Raw genomic sequence first — 17,808 nt, 5'->3', positions numbered from 1 at the left:
TCATCAAAATAAAGATGGCAAGGAAGTTTCATATGCATATGTTCACATTTAAGCCACAATCACCTGTCAAACGTTTCAACAAAAACCTGCACACTTCAGTGGCACTCAAAGCAGTACAGGCAAAAATGAAGTTTAAATAAACACACATGCTGTGCACAGGTGCTGCATGCATATATTAACAATGCTACTGGTCACATGCAAGAACACCAACATGGTTCACATTAGACCACACAGACCAAGCTCTTTTCCTGTGCCCTCGTTTTAGACGTTTTTGTTTTCATTTTGCGGTGAAAGAAACCGTTTTTTGGCTCGAGCTAACCGTCTGTGTTGCCAGGACCTCTTCAAATAGTATTCTTTGTACCACAAGGATCTCTTGAAAAGCAATTCAAAAGAAATGACAAGGAAAGAGAGACAGTGAGAGACAAAATGGGCCCTCAAATATCTCCATAGCCATCTTGGAAAGGCAAAAAGGCAAGCATGCGACTTGTGAGTTAGTGGACCAAATCCAGGGAGGGAAAATACGTACTGAAGGTTAATTCTGATGGCAGTGGAAACACAACTGAAATAGCAACAAAGTTTAAGGCCTTCTTTTGAAAGCAAAGGATTTTCCAAGTCAGAGGCTTAAATACGACTGCCAGACAATCATTATTAAACTTGTTATTGGGCTTTAGAATGCAGACATCGCTTATTTTTCTTTTGAAGCCGCAGATAATTTGTGGTTTTAGGCCCCGATATTGTTTATTTCTCTCCTGTATTTCTCTCCCTCTCTTACTTTCTCTCACCAACTGCGAGTGTGTGTGTGTGTGTGTGTGTGTGTGTGTGTGTGTGTGTGTGTGTGTGTGTGTGTGTGTGTGTGTGTGTGTGTGTGTGTGTGTGTGTGTGTGTGTGTGTGTGTGTGTGTTCATTATCATGTAGTTAGATCATTTGCTGACTAAATGGCCCCCTGCTCAGAGTTTAAAAACCATAGTCATACCATCCCTGTCTTAACGATGCCACATCCAACAGACTCATTATTTCTAATACAAACACCCCCATACATAACAAATAAGCACACCCAGTGGTCAATGACCTAGTGTGTGGGTTGCTGAGTAGGAATCTCTGAGACATTAAAACAATTTCTCCTCTGTGCTGCTCAGCTTAATGCTGCAAGCATGTAACCACATGGCAGAGATGCCTTTCAAACAACAAGGCTACAGCATTCGCAACAGAGCCTGTACAGAGAGGAAACACAAACATTCCTGTTCTCCCTGAAACAGGCAATAACAAGCCATTGTTTGATCCCTCTAACTCCATCTGACTGGCTGTTTTTCTCTCTCTGTGTACAGTTTGTGCCAAGACATCGAATGTCTCTTTCCTCGGGTTGTCCTTGTCAGGCAGGGCACAAGGATCTGTGTAGAGATAAAAACTCACCTGAACTGCTAGAAGGCCGTCTGCATCAGGAAGAATACGATAGGTGTGAACATGACGTTGAAACCTTAGGAAAACAAAAATAGCTCCTATTAATGCCATGGCAAATTACTACATATGCTTCTGAGCAAACATTCAAAGGGAAAATGTACTGAAATGTATTGTTTAAATACGGACCAGATGTCTAACTGTAGTTAAAGACATTGTAACTTTCTTAACAAGGCGCCAGTTGTTTTACAGATCACTAATGACGTGTTTTGGTGATTAAATGTGTGAGAGACTTAGATCATCATCTCCATCACGTCACGTCAGAGGCAGTTATTTCAGGCAGCACGTAACAATGAGGCCATCTTTTACTAAGTCAGCTACTGTATATGACCTGAACAAAAGAGAACCATGAAATCTTGATGAGCTCATCAAATGTGTGGAGAAATGTAAGAAACTAAAAGAGGGGAATGACATATCAAGAAAAGAACGAAGGGAAAGAGGGTGCACTGCGAGCGGCCCGGCTCAGCTTTCAGGAATGTATCTGGCTCGGGCTGATGAGCAGACAGCGTAGTGCGGTCGCCGGGGCTCCCGCCCTCTTCAGAGGCCCCAGGGAAGAAATAGGGGTAAGAGGGGAAACAGGGAGTCCTGGGCCAGGGTTTGACAGGACAGTTAGTCTGGAGAGGGTCTATGTGTGAGGTTGGCCCAGCCTGTACGCAACACTCGAGCCATTCTTTGCTGGCAGATGGCGGTGAAAGTGATGGATATGACAGTGTGAGTGAAGCTGCTGAATCCATTTACTGATGAAGACATTCTGTAGAAATGTTAAGTTTATGACTAGTTTCCAATCTTATACGCCAACATCTAAAGGTTTCACAAAAGAATGTGATTGGGCATAGTTTTACACAAAAGAAGAGCTTTCTTTTTCTTCTCTCATGGGGCAGCATTTACTACTTCAAGACATCCTGCATGAATCATTCATTAAGTATTTTCAAGTGGGTGGAGCACATCAAATGTTACGTATAAAGTAACATTCAGTAACTTCTAAAAAAAAAAAAAGGATTTCTAATGAGTGCAGAGAGTCAAATTCCCTTTCGTTTAAGCAAGAATCTACTGCCAAGAGCTACATTGCTGACTAGAGGTGATTTACAAATAAATGTACAAGCTTGCAGGTGCTCATACAGAACATACCATCTAAGATAATAATAGCTTGGTACCTTGGATTTACGGTTCATTGTGATTGGTAAGATATGTCGGTTGTTCTCTAAGTAGTAAATGTGTGTGTGTGTGTGTTTGTACTCACAGCAGGCACAACGCATAGGCTCCTGGCACAGACTCACTGTCTCTCACTAGGTAGCTGCCATCCCTCCCTGCCCGTGCCAGCAGATCCTCAGCATGCACACGGCTGATGTCACGATGATACCATGCCGCCGTAGCCATGGCAATCAATGACGGGAGATATGTTCATAAAAATAATCCACATGAGGTGATGAACTTGACGTAACACAAATGTAGCCTTTAAGATTTACTGTCTGACTTGCTTAGATGGCATAACGCTGTCAGTCAAGTTGTCAGCGCCAGAGTGTGTTGAGTGGTCGACCTTAGGGTTTACAACTTTCCCATGATCCTTTTCTTGCTGGTCAAAGTGTCAAGCAGACAAGCCATCACTTTGTATATACCAACTACCACTTCCTGGTCCTGGTTGGTTCCTTCTGGGTCACACATCCTGTTGAGTGGAGGAATAAAGAAGAAACATCCGGCTGATTGTGAGGTTAGTCCACTCTAACAATAGACTGCTCCTTGACAGAAGCTCCAGTCCAGTTTTCCGATAATATCCGTGAGTAGAGAGACCCTGTTTCAGTTTTTGCTTGCAAGTAGCTGCGCCCAGGTGGGTGTGTTGCTCCAACAAACACAGACCATCACAGCAGCGCGAGGGCGAGAGGTAGAGGAAAAATAGTGAGAGGTGCTGCACAGTGTGAATGAGGCAGCCACCCCTGAGGCAATGACGGAGCCTGTAGCTGAACCACAAACACAAGCCCTCCTCTTGTCCCAAAACAAAAACCCCACATGCAAACAACGGGAAAAGAAGAACCAAGAATGGCAAAACAAACAAATCAAGCCGCACACACGGGGCCCACACACTCACACACGAACACACAGCAGAGACAGAAACATACCAGATGGAACTCAGTCAGCACTAAAACCAGACAGGCATGCAACAAAAACCAGACTAATTCAAATGATTTCCCAGCTCTGTTGCCATATAAGGGAAAAGGAACAACCTCCAAAAAGTTCAGCTGATGCCTGCAGTTGTCTTTGCTTCTTCCAGGCCCAGATTCCATTTAGAGTGTGTCTCTGAAGTTGGATGGGGGCTGCTCCGGGGGTCTCACTTTCATGCTGTATGTTTGTGTGCTGGCTCGTGTGTCTTGTCAGTAGAGTCCCGTTCGCACTGGTGTGGTCTCCAGCGGTTCTTCAGAGTGCTGTCAGAGCAGAGGGAGGGAGCAGAGAGGCAGAGGACAACCCTGTTAGAGCGCAGGGCAGACAGAGGAAGTGACTCGACATTCCAGATGGCGGACATAGCCAGGAGAATTCTTGCGAGGGGCTCAACTTCACCACCAGTGTGTGAAACAGCAGACTGCTTCCTTTCTTCTTCCTCTGTCCTCTCTTTATATCTCCCTCACTCAGCCCCTTTACTCAAATTCAAAATAGAAAACAGAGCATACTGCAGGTGAGCTGCCTGGCTAATCCCTCATTGTTTTCATCATCTTTATCTTCAGACGTTCCATCCTTTGGCGTGCATATTTACTTCCTTTTAACCTTCTTTCTCCCGTCCCAACCCTTTTCTTTTCGTCACCCTCCCTAAACTGCTCTTCTTCTCTTGTTCACTCCTTCCCTCTCAGCAAAAAAAAACAGCCTCCATAGCCATATGGTTATGATCATCCTTCACTTTCTTATTTTTGCCCTCCTAGTACATCGCCCATGATTCAGCCCTCCTACTTCCCTCCTTCTCCATTAGCTGGAGCGTATAACTCTGTGGGAAGCTGTTTGATCCCATATTTACTGTTCTGCCTCTCACTACTCAGCAGAAATGTGCCGACCACCAACCGCAGGCCCCATAAAACAAATAGACATAAGTCCATCCCAATCTGATGACATATCAAGTTAACCCTTTATCCATAATCAGTTCTTCTTAATATTGCTAGGAGCTCTCTACAGCTTATACTTTAAAGACATATCATATGACAGGATGTCCAGCAGCGCTTTAAATTATTTAAATTAGCACTAAACACAAAGTACAGCTGAGGCTACGAATGTCATTTGTTTTGCTGGTATTTGGTCATAAATCCTACTTGGAATACCAAGATCATTAGGATTCATCCTTTGAGGACAATGGGTATCTGTCAAGGGGAAACCTCCATTCATTAAACCTGAAATATTTCGAATGACCAGCAGGGGGCGGCTCTGCTGGTTCCAACAATAAGTGTAAATTCATAGAAGTCTATGAGAGAATACTTGTGCCTTGATTTACAACAGCAGCAGGATGATTTTGTATTTAGCTTCTAAGTCTGTGTTTGTGTCATCATCACATGTCATGCAAGTTAAAGGTGGGGTAGGTAAGTTTGAGAAACCGGCTCGAGATACACTTTTTGTTATATTCCATGGAATGCTCTTAATATCCCGATAGCAATGAATATCTTAAGTGCTTTGACAAAAAATCCATAAAAAAATGTCATCTGTGGAAGCCGTAGTACTGTAAAAAGCACGACCAATCATTTTAGCCGGCCCGGCTAAAATAACTGGATGGCCTACCTGCCTGTCAGCCTTCCATCTATGCACAAACTTATCTCGTGCCCTCATTGGTCATGTGCGCGTTCGTGTGTGTTGGAGGAGGGGCTCTGTAAGGAAGTGGCAGATTTGTTCCAGCTGTGTATTTTCAAATTCTAGCACACTCGAGCTGCTTTCTCCAAAATTACCTACCCCACATTTAAGTTAAAAAACTTGGCGTGGTCTGAAGAAGGGGAGCTGAGGGGCCATTGACCCTACCACTTTACGCCCATGGCTAATATGCCATCAAATAAACGTTAAAAGTGCATAATTTAGATCAAAATCAAGGAGTAAACGTTTTACCAATGAGTTTATGTTCTCAACTGTTAGTTTCAAATCTTCTTCAATACATATATTTGTTAATTTAATAAATCTAGTAATATAAATCAGTCAATAGGTGTGGTACCCCAACTGGAGTAAGTTGCTATCAGAGCTAGTTTAGCTTTAGAAGAAGAATTTCCCAAATTGGGATCAATAAAGTATATCTATCGATCTATTTAGCTGCTAACGGTACTTTGGCGTCTCAGGCCTCACTCCTCTCCAGCTCCACCCTTTTTTCTTAATATGGTAAATTCTGGTTCCAAATAACTAAGGTGTAAAAGGCCAAAATGCCAATCTTGAAGCCACAATCCGATGGCTAACTACTATCTCTATCGAATTAAATGATCAATCATTTGGTTTGAGCAATTTAAAAAAAATACATTGTCCAAGAACCAAAGTGGTTAGTGGGGGCAAGTGCCATTCCCCTTCTTTACAGAAAGATGACTTCTCTCTCATCTCAAACCAGTTCTACCAAAGGCCAAATCAAATGTATGCAAGCAGTGGATTAGACACTGAGACAGACACAGCCGGGATAGCAACATGTACTCCATATCTCATAGCCGGCTCCTCACTTTCATCTGTCATGCCGGCTGTGAGATCAGATTTAGAATTGAATTACATTGTTTTATTTAACTTGATTCCGACCCCCTATCTACAGAGATGCTTGAAGAGCAAAGATAAATATGATTACTTTATATTATATAATCAAGGGCTGGGTTCCTGTCTGGCCCTGATTATACAACATGCAGGCAGAAACACAGTGTATCTTAAAGACTTAAAGTAAGGCATTTTCAATGGAAACATTCAGTATTATCAACCAAAGAACAAAATAAAATAAACTACATGTCTTTAAAAAAACATTCTCAAACAGGAAGTGTTGATCACCAAAGTCCACCAAATGCCTTGCAACGAATTAGCTATAGAATTATGTTTTGAAAAGTGCAACACAATACTACGTTAAGTAACATCACGATAGTGATGATCAAGGGCTCTTTGTGAGGACATAACACTTAACTTTCTAATCGATGGCCGCAACCCTTCAAAGTTACAGCATCAGGTACGTTGAGTTGCAGCTGCTAAAGACAGTTGGCTTCAGACTTAATAGACAGAAATCTAACAGGAAAGCTCTCAATAGTGAGATCATGCTGAGAGTATGTCAAAGTGTGTAAATCATTTAAATCATTTATGTTCACTGTAGTACTTTAAATCAACAAACCTTTGTTTAATCTTACAGTGCCAGCACTTTCTTGTCTCAGTATCTAAGAGAGTTTGTCCCTCTAAGTAACAAACAGCATTAATGAATCAAATTATCCACACACTTAAGACTGTGATGGTAAGAAGTGGTAATACCATGATGCTGTAACACACTGTGACTAGTCAGCAGGCACTCTAAAGGACAATGTTGACTGTCTACATAAAGAGCTGGCTAAAAACGGCACCAGATTAAGTGTAAGGGGCTTATGTAGCTATATGTAACCTCACAAAGATAAAACTGGAAGAAGGAAGCCCCAGGTGAGAGAGAAAATAAGATTAGGATAGTTTTTTTTAGTGCCTTCATCCTGGAAACGCAGACTCTTAAAAATAATAATACAGACCTGTGTATAGCTCGACCATTAGTACTTGACTTGGTGATCTGAGATGTTGGTGATTAGAGTAAGTTAAATGTCTGACTTAATTCAAATCCAAAAAATACTGTGTACAAGGAAGGGCAATGCATTCATATCCTAACAGATCCCTTCTTTCAATAATTTGCTTCCATTTGATCCCTTCAACTCTTAACTCATATAATCTCGGTACTCTCTCAACAAATATGTTGTAACGGTAAATTCCATTATCTTCCAGAGCAATATTTACATGGATTAATCTGCACCACTACGGCTGTTTAATGGCCTTATTTAAGGTTTTACTTAATTGTAAATGCTCTTACCTACTTGAATTTAATCTGTTTTTTTATGTATACTTCACTGTATTTTTAACTATGATTTATCATATAGTGTTGTTTTATTGTAACCTGTTTTGTTTGTTTACATTACTTTACAGCTCAACATCATTTTAATTAAGGATATGCTCTCAATGTTCTTTCAGGGTAAAATAAATAAAAAACTTCACACAGTACATAAATGTCTAATAATGACACCTTTAACCTGCCTTTGACCCAAGAGGCCTGTGAATACATTTTATTAATACACCAAAAGTATTTATTAAGCATGCTGGATGGAGCGTCAGTTTTTAAATGTTCTAATTAAATGCCCATGAGATGTAAAGCTTTGAGTCAGTGCTGTTTGGCTGCTTCCACCCAGATGTGTTTTGTTAGCCCAGCGAAGCGCACAGAGTCTGTATCAAAATGACTGTGGATGCCAATAATAGAATACACAGAAGAAAAGCTTATGGAAGCGTTCAGGTTACCTATTTTATATAACAAAGTAAGAACAGGGTATAGAGCAGCTTAAAAAGCTATTGCCTGTGAATTTAAGCAGAACCTGCATATTTAATATATAGAGGGACAATTCATCATTATCATTATAAACTCATACACAGATGAGAGAAATTATTTACACACATGTTACAGCATTTTTTAATATATATATAAAGATATGAGGTGGGAGATGGAGTTTTGGGCCTTTAAAGGAAAATACTGAGCTCTGTTAGTTTTCTATTTTTAAGTTACATTAAAGGTCCCCTATTATATTGTTTTTCATCAATATATTATTCAATTAAATTCAAAACCTTTATTTATCCAGGTGAAATCCCATTGAGATCATTGATCTCTTTTTCAAGGGAGACCTGCATTATAGGTCTCAGATATATACAAAACAAGTCTCTGAAGTGTTTGGCTCCAAACACCAAACAGATCATTGTAGCATCCCATAATCCCCTCTGTTTCAGCCCTGTTTCAAAAGTGCTGATTCTCTGTCTGTTACTTTAGATGAAAATAAGGAGCCCCTCCCCACGCCCCTCTGAGAGATATTTAGTTAAAAAAAACACAATAGTGCTCTAGGAGGAGATTCAGGTGATAAGGTGGGCGGGTGTTACCTTGGTTGGTTATTGGCTAATGGTTACACAAGCCAAAAAATCGTTATGACATCATAAAGTGGCCAAAATCTCATCAGCTCATTTTCAGACAGGTTTTTATATAAATGGATCAGGACAAAAAGTGAGTGAATCTTTTTTCCTGAAACTTTCAGAATCTCTTTACACAGAGGGGACACATGTTTATGTAGAAAAGACATGAAAAAGTGGATTTTGCATAATAGGTGACCTTTAAAGTCCCTATTTTACATGAAGGAGCTCACATTTCAGCCCCTTCCAAAAGCAATCGTTTGCTTGAATTGCATACAGTGACATCTGGTATATTACAGCCGTCTAAATCATGCTTTCCAAGCTGTGTGGATTTTATGGCACTGATGTGAATATTAGAGTCATACATATAAGAGTGACGCTGCTGGTTTGGTTATATATGGAGCACTAGAGTAGAAAGTTTAGGAGAGCAGCTTTAATGCATTAAAGAGCATTACTTTGTATTTGTGACAAAGTAACCTAGCCTAACCCTGGCTGATGATCCGGCGTTGCAGTCTTGTCTGGGTTAACCCTTGTCCCCTTATGACAGGTCAATTGAGTCCAATGGGAACATCCACCAATCTAATTAATTAAACTTGACCCGCCAATGTGTGACAATCGCTCCACAAAACCGGACAGGCAATGAATTACATCAAGCTGTGGAGGTGAGAAGATCCTCGACCAATCCCTCAGATTTACCTCTAAAGCCGGGTGCCAAGATGGAGTACTGTACTAAAGGTCACTGCCAGTGGCGTCGCCTGGCCTGGGCATTCGGGGCTTTAGCTCTGTGGTCAAGCGGATTTACAACAAACTTACTCAGGGTGTTAATGGAAGAGTTTGAAATCAGACAGAGGTGGAAGAAGTACTCAGATCTTGTGTAGGAATACTCTGTTACAGTAAAAGTCCTGCATTCAAAATGTTACTCAAGTAAAATTAGAAAAGTATTATCAAAATATAGTTCAAGTACCAAAAGTAAAAGTTCTGCAGATTGGTCCATTTCAGAATAATATATATGATATGTTTTATAATGATTGATCATGAAAGTGTTCTCAAAGCTGGTAAAGGTGCAGCTAGTTTGAATGACTTTGTATACTGCAGGGTAGCTTGTGAATTTACTCCAGGTGGAACTAAAGTCTGATTTAAGACTTGATTATATTTCACATCATTCATCCACATCTGTAAAGTAACTAAAGGTATTAAATACATGTAGTGGAGTAAAAGTACACCATTTACCTCTGAACTGTAGTGGAGTAGAAGTACAAAGTATAGTAAAGTACAAATATCTCAAAATTGTACTTAAGTACAGTACTTGAATAAGTGTACTTAGTAACTTCCCACATCTGAAATCAGATATGACTTCAAGTCATGTGATCATTTCTTAGTATTTGATCCTTCAACTTGGCCTCAGGAAATGCAAGGACTTCACAGTTTTGGCAACAAGTTTTGGAGAAAGCAAATCGGAGGCTTAAAAAGAGACAGGGAGGTGCATCTTCATCATCTAGCATGCAAGAAGTGTAAATAGAGGACAGTGAAGGACACAGGAGGACCACGCTTCGTGTGGGGTGAGTACCAAATGCTGTCTCCTGGTGCTCATCTGAGTAACTCACTAAAAAATAAATACTATATGACAGTAAAACAAGAATAGAGTTTAAAAGGGGAGTGATTTGTAAAATATCCATAAAGAAAAAGTAAATCTGTTTACAGTTCTGTTTCATATGGATGTTGAGAGATGTATCCATAGATCTCTTAATTTTGCTCTCAAAGTGCACCAGATTGATGCATTTAACTTCAATATTTAAAAAAAATCTTCCCGGGGGAGCACGGACCCCCGTAGAGGAGGTGAGGCTACAGTAGAAAATGCCACTGTAGCCCGGTACCTTAATGGGAAACCCTATATGTTTGAGCACCCTCTATGAAAAGCTACCCCACAGCACCCCCAAAAAGAAAATCTCTGGCGGCACTGTGGGCTAAGCCCCGAATGTTTCCAGGTCCAGGAAACGCCCCTGGTCACTGCCAATGTAAGCGAGTCCTTTGAAAAACCTGATAAAGGAAAGAACACCATGTTAAACCTGTGACTCCTTAAATAGCAACCACAAATAAATAGAAGTAGCATTGAAGGACATTATGGTTTTGTAATTGGGACACGAGATGTAAAGCCTTGCTTGCTAAGTAGTAAGTCTGGGATGCCTTCGATTTCTGTGAACCTGCCTTGATCACAGATTGCACAGAGCTAAGTCGAGGTGCCATCTGTCCCTGCTACCATAACAACCAAAATCCAACTAATACCACTCTACTCAGGATAAGCTATAAGAAAGGAAATCCTTGAACATTCACGCATGGTTGATTGACGAGACAATCCTTTGACCCTAGTGATGCTCAAATAGCATCTCAAAACTTAAAGCAAATAACTTAAATAAGTATTTTACCAGTGAACCACTTGAATCAAGTCCTCAGAGACACGGACCTCGAGAAATCCCCTCCAGTTATTCTATTAATATCAGTGAAAAACTTGGCATGTGCCCCACCATTATTTAGAAATTAGGCTTTAATAAGAAGATTGTGTAAGTTTTTTATATTTGCTGTTAATTGAACCACATAAAACGGGATGTGCAAAATGTAAAGTATAATATTGTTCACATCCTGCAGCACACACATGTAGAAAATCTGAGATTGATCCAAACTCCAGCAAAGTGTCCAACATATTGTCACTCCAAGACATTTGTTTACACTCATGTCTGTCCCGCCCACACAACTGCATGTGTCTCTGAGCTTTTTCTCTTGAAGTAACAACACAACATTATTTTTACACACACTGTGCACCAAAACAGTATGTTCTAATCAACTAATCTGACTTTCTGCCATCTTTGACAGGCTGGATAAGCTGAGGGGAGGACTTCAAGGTTGGAGGTCACACTATAAAACCAAACTGTAGGTAGGGCTGGCACTCATACACTCGGTGTTCGCTGACAGTGCAGGATTAAAGAAGGCAGCAGAGAGGACTCATTGACAGAACTGAACGGTAAGCAGAGCTTTTTCTCTTGCTGACCAACAGCATATTAAAATACACATTGTAATGATGATAATAAACTCGCAGAGGAGCATCAGCATTTACTGAATTGTTTAAATGTTGGTAATTCATAGAGCTTTAAACAATTAATCCAACTGACAGGAACAGCATGCTTGATGATGCCAAGTTTGAGGAATATTATGTCTTTAAAAATATTTTAAAGTATTTGGTAAAGTCAGAAAGGCACTCTTTCTACCACAGAAGAAATCTAGATGTATACGGCACAACAGTCATCGGTAATTGATAAACGTCATCAGTATTCTTTATTATTAAATGAAATGGGATTACAACGTTAAAAAAAGGAGGACATATTCTTTCATCATGTTTTTTCAAAAGCTACAACATACTAAATATATTGATTAATACAAATCAAACAATGCTCCCAAAAGTGTCTTCATGTTTTTGGTCACTCAAAAGTATTTTCATCTTTTTTTATTTGCAGACCGGATCTATCAACATGACAAAGTGAGTATGAATGTACCGGCTATCCTCACATAGTAACTGTTTCACATTAGAGTTTAAAATGTCCCCTTGTGTTTTAATAAATGACTACATTTTGAAACTTGATTCATTTAATGAAAACAAGAGAGGCTCAGGATGCAGGGTCAAAGTAGAAAAGAATACTTGGCAGAGGCATGCCAAAAGAAGCTCTGTGACTAATAACACTGCAGTCTTACAGGTTATGGGTAAATCCTGATTAAAGTGGATTGTGTCGACGTGATCCTTGAAAAGAGGTTTACAATACAAAAGTAAAGTTAAACAGGATTACTTGGGACACCTCGGAAGGAGACCAACCCCACAAAGGATTACCTGCTGGTTTGTGGCATGGAGCAAAGAGACTGCGCTCGCATGGATAGGAAATAAATTGATCAAACAAATATTTGGGATATTAATTTTGAGTATTTCACATGTTTACAAGCAGTATTCAACACTAAGGAACATAGGATTAGTTTTCAGGAAAACACCATTTCCATGAGTGTAGTCTAGGCCAAGTATAGCATTTATTAACAAAAATCCAAACTGTGATTCACAATGGGATTTTTTTCATTTTGCATGTGTTGCAAATAACAATGCATTGACTTATTAAAACACATTTCGTTTTATGTCCAGATTAGACTCGTGCCAGCAGGTGACTTTCTATCCTGAGCACTAATCCCTGAGCGGTGGGGAGGGAGGGGGGGTGGGTGCTATCCTAATGGGAGATGGCAACTAAGAAGTCACAACACTATTGCCTGAAAATAACACAATTATTGTAAAGCAATAAGCAACAAAAAATGGCATTACAAGGGGGACATTTGGACTTGATCCTGAAGGTGTCATGGTTTTTTCTAAATGAGCTGTAAATGAATGGTGTAAAATGTAAAGACTGATTCAATGTCTTCCCATTCTTTCTCTGTTTAGGGTATACAAGAAGACCAGCGGCAACGGAGATGTAAGTGGCCTCTATAATATAATCATTACAGGGAACCTCTTGGGCTTAGGGAGGAGTGCATTGAGTTATATTCCAAAATCCAGAAATAACTTCCAAACTCTTGTAACCTTGGCAGAGGAGTAAGTGTTTTCCTCTTTTCTCGGTTTCCCTCAGATTGCCCTGTACTTGGGGAAAAGAGACTTTACGGACCATGTGGCATCAGTGGATATAGTTGGTGCGGGGCTCAATTTATGTTTGAACTTCCTGAAATGTGCACACATACACTCTGTGGGTTTGTATAATCTAATGCTTTTGTTTTTTGCTCTCATTTGCAGATGGTGTTATTAAAGTGGACCCTGCTAATCTTAATGGCAAAAAAGGTATTTGGACCACTTTCTTTCATTTGCTGTCAATGATAAAGGTTAACCAGCATTTATGCAATCCAAAGACTACACTAAACATTTCCCTTTTCATTACAGTATTTGTCTACCTTGCTTGTGCCTTCCGCTATGGAAGTGAGGATTTGGATGTTATTGGGCTGTCCTTCAGGAGAGACATCTGGATCCAGCGTGTTCAGTTGTATCCTGCCACAGGTGGAAGCCCAACCCTGACACCAATGCAGGAATGCCTCATGAAGAAAGTTGGGGAACAAGGATATCCCTTCTCCTTCCAGGTAAAGAATCACAACACAATCAGTCACTATTTTTAGAGCATAACAACTCATTTCAGTCAAATATTAGAGTGATCGCCAACAGATCATTACTTTGCTTTTACTTTCCAGTAATCACATTTAAAACGTTATTTTTTGATGTGCTTTGTTTTATTTGTTATAGATGCCAACAGATCTCCCCTGCTCAGTCTCCCTACAGCCTGGGCCAAATGATACAGGCAAGGTACTACTAACTCCCATTTTTATTATCCCTTTCATTCAGTTTTATAAAGTACTTTGAATGTTGGATCAATACATCATATGTGGATTGTGTTGTTTTGTAGGCCTGTGGTGTGGACTTTGAGGTTAAAGGATATATTGCAGAGAAAGCCGACCCTGCAGATGAACCACCCAAGAAGTATGTATGCTCAGAGTCAAACCGTCAGCCCAATCATGTAATGCATTAAGCTTACACTGCAGCAGAATAAAGGACATATAGAAAGGCTAACCCTGACTGTCTTTGTGTGTCTTTCTTTCTGTTCTTAGGGACACTTGTCGTCTGATGATTCGCAAAATACAATTTGCACCAATTAGCAACAAGCCCGGACCCAAGGCTGATATATCCAAACAGTTTATGCTGAGTGACAAACCTGTGAACCTGGAGGCCTCCCTTGAAAAAGAGGTACATCAAAGTCTACATACTATATTTCTGTTGTACTAAACTGTTGCTAAAATAATTAGACATAAATTATTATTTTTGCAGATTTATTACCATGGAGAATCAATCACTGTCAGTGTGAAAATCAACAACCAAACTACTAAGGTTGTGAAGAAAATCCAAATCTCAGGTGAGCAGTGAGTAAAGGTCTAAAGCTTGATTGAATTGAAATTCTTAATTCTGTGTTTGTATGTAGATTGTAATTGAATAAAGATAGAACAAATTATAAGGGTTAAAGTATGCATGTGTGTATTTATTGTATGTTCAAGAGATATTTTCATAGATCATTCTAATGAAGCTATTTTTTTCTTTTAGTTGAGCAGCTAACAAATGTGGTGCTCTACTCATCTGACACTTACACCAAGGCAGTGTCCACTGAGGAGTTTGGGTAAGGCTTTCACTGTATCTAGAGACTTTCTGCCTAATTATTCTTAAAACATATGCTATATAAGGTATATTTTCACATTCCAATTCCCTTATATTGAAGTAATGAAGCTACTAAAAAGATGAGTCATTGTTACATTTCCCTGGGTGTTGAAAAAAGGTTAATTAACACAAATAATGTCAATTTGTAATTTGTAATTTATGTATTTCACTGCTATACACAGGGAGACAGTTGAATCCAATGGTACATTGGAGAAGTCCTTCCAAATAACCCCCCTGCTGGCCAACAGCGTTGAGAAGAGAGGTCTTTCAGTTGACGGACGGCTAAAAGACGGCGACACCAACTTAGCATCCACAACCCTGTAAGCCTAGTTCTCTCGTCAAAGGGCTTACAGTGAGCCCAGGAGAGGGTTTCATCCTCTTATTGTGTCTTAGACCAAATCCTCAAGCTCTGAAAGGTAAAACTATTTCTGTCTTCTCGCAGGAGTCAAGGAGAAAAGGAAATGCAGGGAATCCTCGTCTCCTACAAAGTCAAAGTCAACCTAATGGTGGCTGGCGGAGGGTACGTTTTAACTGCATAGAAAATATTAGCGGAGAATACTTTTACATTTAGTGTCAAATTGTGCAGACTAAAATGTTCTTCTTATTTCTCACAAAAGCCTGCTCGGTGGACTTACAGGAAGGTAAATATTGACCACCCATCACCTTTGGTCAAGTGTTATTAGTTTGAATAATACATAATGAACTATTCTGTATATTTTTTTAGAATAAAATCTTTCTTTCGTTTCAGCGATGTCACAGTGGAGCTTCCTCTGACTCTGATGTCCCCCAAACCCGCAGGTGAGTGCAGTGATTTTTCACTTTATTGCAATTTTATTTTGCTTCCTGAGACACTTCAAACATTAAAACAAATATAGAAAATATGAATTTATTAACATGTTTTATTTAATTCCCTTCCCTTTCATCCTTAAACCGCTTATCATTGGTGTATCCTGAGCAGAAGTGTAAGTATAAAACAGTCTTTAAGAAAAACATGCATTGGCCTGTGTTTTTTAGTTTGTGACATGTTGCTTATACTTTTCTCCTGTGTGTTTGTTTGTTTTCCTAAACACAGCACTTTGGATTAAAAACCTATTTGGTTCAGGTGAGGTAACCACTGATATAGTATATTTACGTCAATGTATGTTAACTTCTTCAAGGGCTGCAATGCATGTATTTTCTAATAATAAATACCTTGTTCCATCTTTCATGTGAAAGATGAGCAATTGCAAAGTTAAGGTTATGAGGACTTCGGAAAGAAGCTAAATGTGATGGCCCTTGATTGAGTTTGACCTTTTAACTTTACATTTGTATTAAAAATGACATTAATAAACATTAATATTACCATTTTATTGTAGTGTTGGACTCACAGAATCGGTTGTTATGTTTCATGCCAACAGGGTCGACATCTCAATCGAAGCCATGGAGGATTGAGATGACCATCGAAGGAAAATCACCTCTCTGACAAAAACTCAGAACACAAAAGAACTCAGTACCAGTAAAAAAAAGAAGCACAAAGTGTCATTAAGTCACTAAATGTTCTTATTTCACATGTTCATATACAGTTTTATTAGGCATCACCGTGAGAGCACCACAAGAGTTACTGAAAAATAGTCTAAACTCTATGGGACATTTACATGAATTCCATTAAAGCAATAATTAGATACAATAATATTTTCTTGTGTAAGGAAATTAACATTAGAGTAGACTCTTCTTTCTGTGTGTTAAGATTGACAACCCTTCAATTAATGTTTATTGCGTTGTGTGTGAAATTACCAAAATACTCCTACTTGTGTCATTCTTTTTGGACAAGAACAGGTGATAAATACATTGTTTCCCCAATTATTGAATTATGTTTGTTTATAAACTCCCAAAATACTCCTACTTGTGTCATTCTTTATTGGTCAAGAAAAGGAAATAAAAACATTGTTTCACCAGTTATTGGATTATGTTTGTTTATTTTGCTACAAACTTTTATGTTAATAACTATAATTTGCTTTTGAAACTATAAACCTTCCTATATAAACCAATAACTTGATAAAATGCCAAAATTCGTATGATTAATCTATTTAGTTTCTATATTGAGATAATTTATATATTTTTACTTTTGTTAAACGCTTATATTTCATTTGTGACTCAAATGAACAGCAACACATTTCTTTGTAAATAGTTGATATAATGCCCTGCTCTGGACCATATAGCTAAAGATTGTGACTCAAATTGAAAACCATTGGCAAAGAGTGTATTTTTATTTATGTTCTTCTTCATTTTCTTTATGCCTTTATTTAAACAAGTTTTTTTGTCAGCTTTATCAGAGTAATCTACCTGTATGTCTAATGTCAGTAAATGTTCACCAATTGTTTCCAGCACAAATCTATTAAAAAATATTCAGTGGTATAAAGTAACAAAATACATTTACATTTTACATTTGTTTGCTGCTTTGTAATTCTACCCCACTACAATTACGATGTAAAAAGTGTACTTATACTCCACCACATTTATTTAATACCTTTAGTTAATCTGCATATTTGGATTAATGATGTGTAAAAAAACACTTAAATAAGACTTACTTAGTTACACATGGAGAAACATTCACAGACTACCCTATACAAAGCAGTTAAAACATAACACACAATTAACACATTAATGCATCATGATAGAATCAAAACATATCATATATTACTCTGAAATTGGCAAATGTGCATATTGAGTACTTTAAGTATATTTTGATGCTAATACTTTTACTTGAGTAACATTTTGAATCCAGGACTTTTACATGTAACAGAGTATTCCTACACTATGGTACTTCGACTTTTCCTTAAGTACAATATCTGAGTACTTCTCCCTACTGTGAAAATACTTAGGAATAATAAAAGAAATAGCCATTTATCCCAATGAAATTGTGGACATTTACGCGTTACTTTACCATTTCTGTTGTCTGTCAG

General features: G+C 38.8%; 2 protein-coding genes across 3 annotated transcripts in view; one reads left to right on the top strand and one right to left on the bottom strand.

Moving 5' to 3' along the window:
• The window catches only part of inppl1b (inositol polyphosphate phosphatase-like 1b), a 30,057-nt gene extending 16,426 nt beyond the window's left edge, over positions 1 to 13,631 (bottom strand). The window contains exons 1-3 of one of the 2 annotated variants that reach the window (XM_034136027.1): positions 13,564 to 13,631; positions 2,696 to 3,872; positions 1,411 to 1,474 (exon numbers count right to left, since the gene is read on the bottom strand). In XM_034136027.1, coding sequence (XP_033991918.1) covers positions 1,411 to 1,474; positions 2,696 to 2,832 — 201 coding nt within the window. In that variant the 5' untranslated portion in view covers positions 2,833 to 3,872; positions 13,564 to 13,631. Of the gene's footprint in view, positions 1 to 1,410; positions 1,475 to 2,695; positions 4,021 to 13,563 lie in introns of those variants that run through there. The other variant, XM_034136020.1, reaches the window with a different exon arrangement.
• arr3b (arrestin 3b, retinal (X-arrestin)) lies at positions 11,540 to 16,782 on the top strand. The gene is made up of 17 exons (XM_034136050.1): positions 11,540 to 11,614; positions 12,105 to 12,127; positions 13,064 to 13,094; positions 13,248 to 13,308; positions 13,409 to 13,453; positions 13,553 to 13,746; positions 13,907 to 13,966; positions 14,067 to 14,140; positions 14,269 to 14,404; positions 14,486 to 14,570; positions 14,756 to 14,828; positions 15,049 to 15,186; positions 15,309 to 15,386; positions 15,484 to 15,507; positions 15,615 to 15,664; positions 15,825 to 15,828; positions 16,264 to 16,782. Exons 2-17 carry the CDS (start codon positions 12,120 to 12,122, stop codon positions 16,295 to 16,297), a joined length of 1,095 nt encoding a protein of 364 aa, XP_033991941.1. The 5' UTR covers positions 11,540 to 11,614; positions 12,105 to 12,119; the 3' UTR covers positions 16,298 to 16,782.
• Positions 16,783 to 17,808: the final 1,026 nt, after the last annotated feature.

This window comes from Trematomus bernacchii, unplaced genomic scaffold (genome assembly GCF_902827165.1).
Source record: "Trematomus bernacchii unplaced genomic scaffold, fTreBer1.1, whole genome shotgun sequence".
Taxonomy (NCBI): Eukaryota; Metazoa; Chordata; class Actinopteri; order Perciformes; family Nototheniidae; genus Trematomus; species Trematomus bernacchii.
Note: the sequence above shows the minus strand (reverse complement) of the source record. Positions and strands in the feature narration are given on the sequence as shown.

What these genes read in the sequence shown, in the direction of transcription:
- arr3b (XM_034136050.1), top strand. An exon ending in GAAGAAAATCCAAATCTCAG is followed by an intron (nt 14,571 to 14,755) that starts GTGAGCAGTGAG and finishes TTTTTCTTTTAG; the next exon opens with TTGAGCAGCTAACAAATGTG. An exon ending in CTAATGGTGGCTGGCGGAGG is followed by an intron (nt 15,387 to 15,483) that starts GTACGTTTTAAC and finishes TTCTCACAAAAG; the next exon opens with CCTGCTCGGTGGACTTACAG.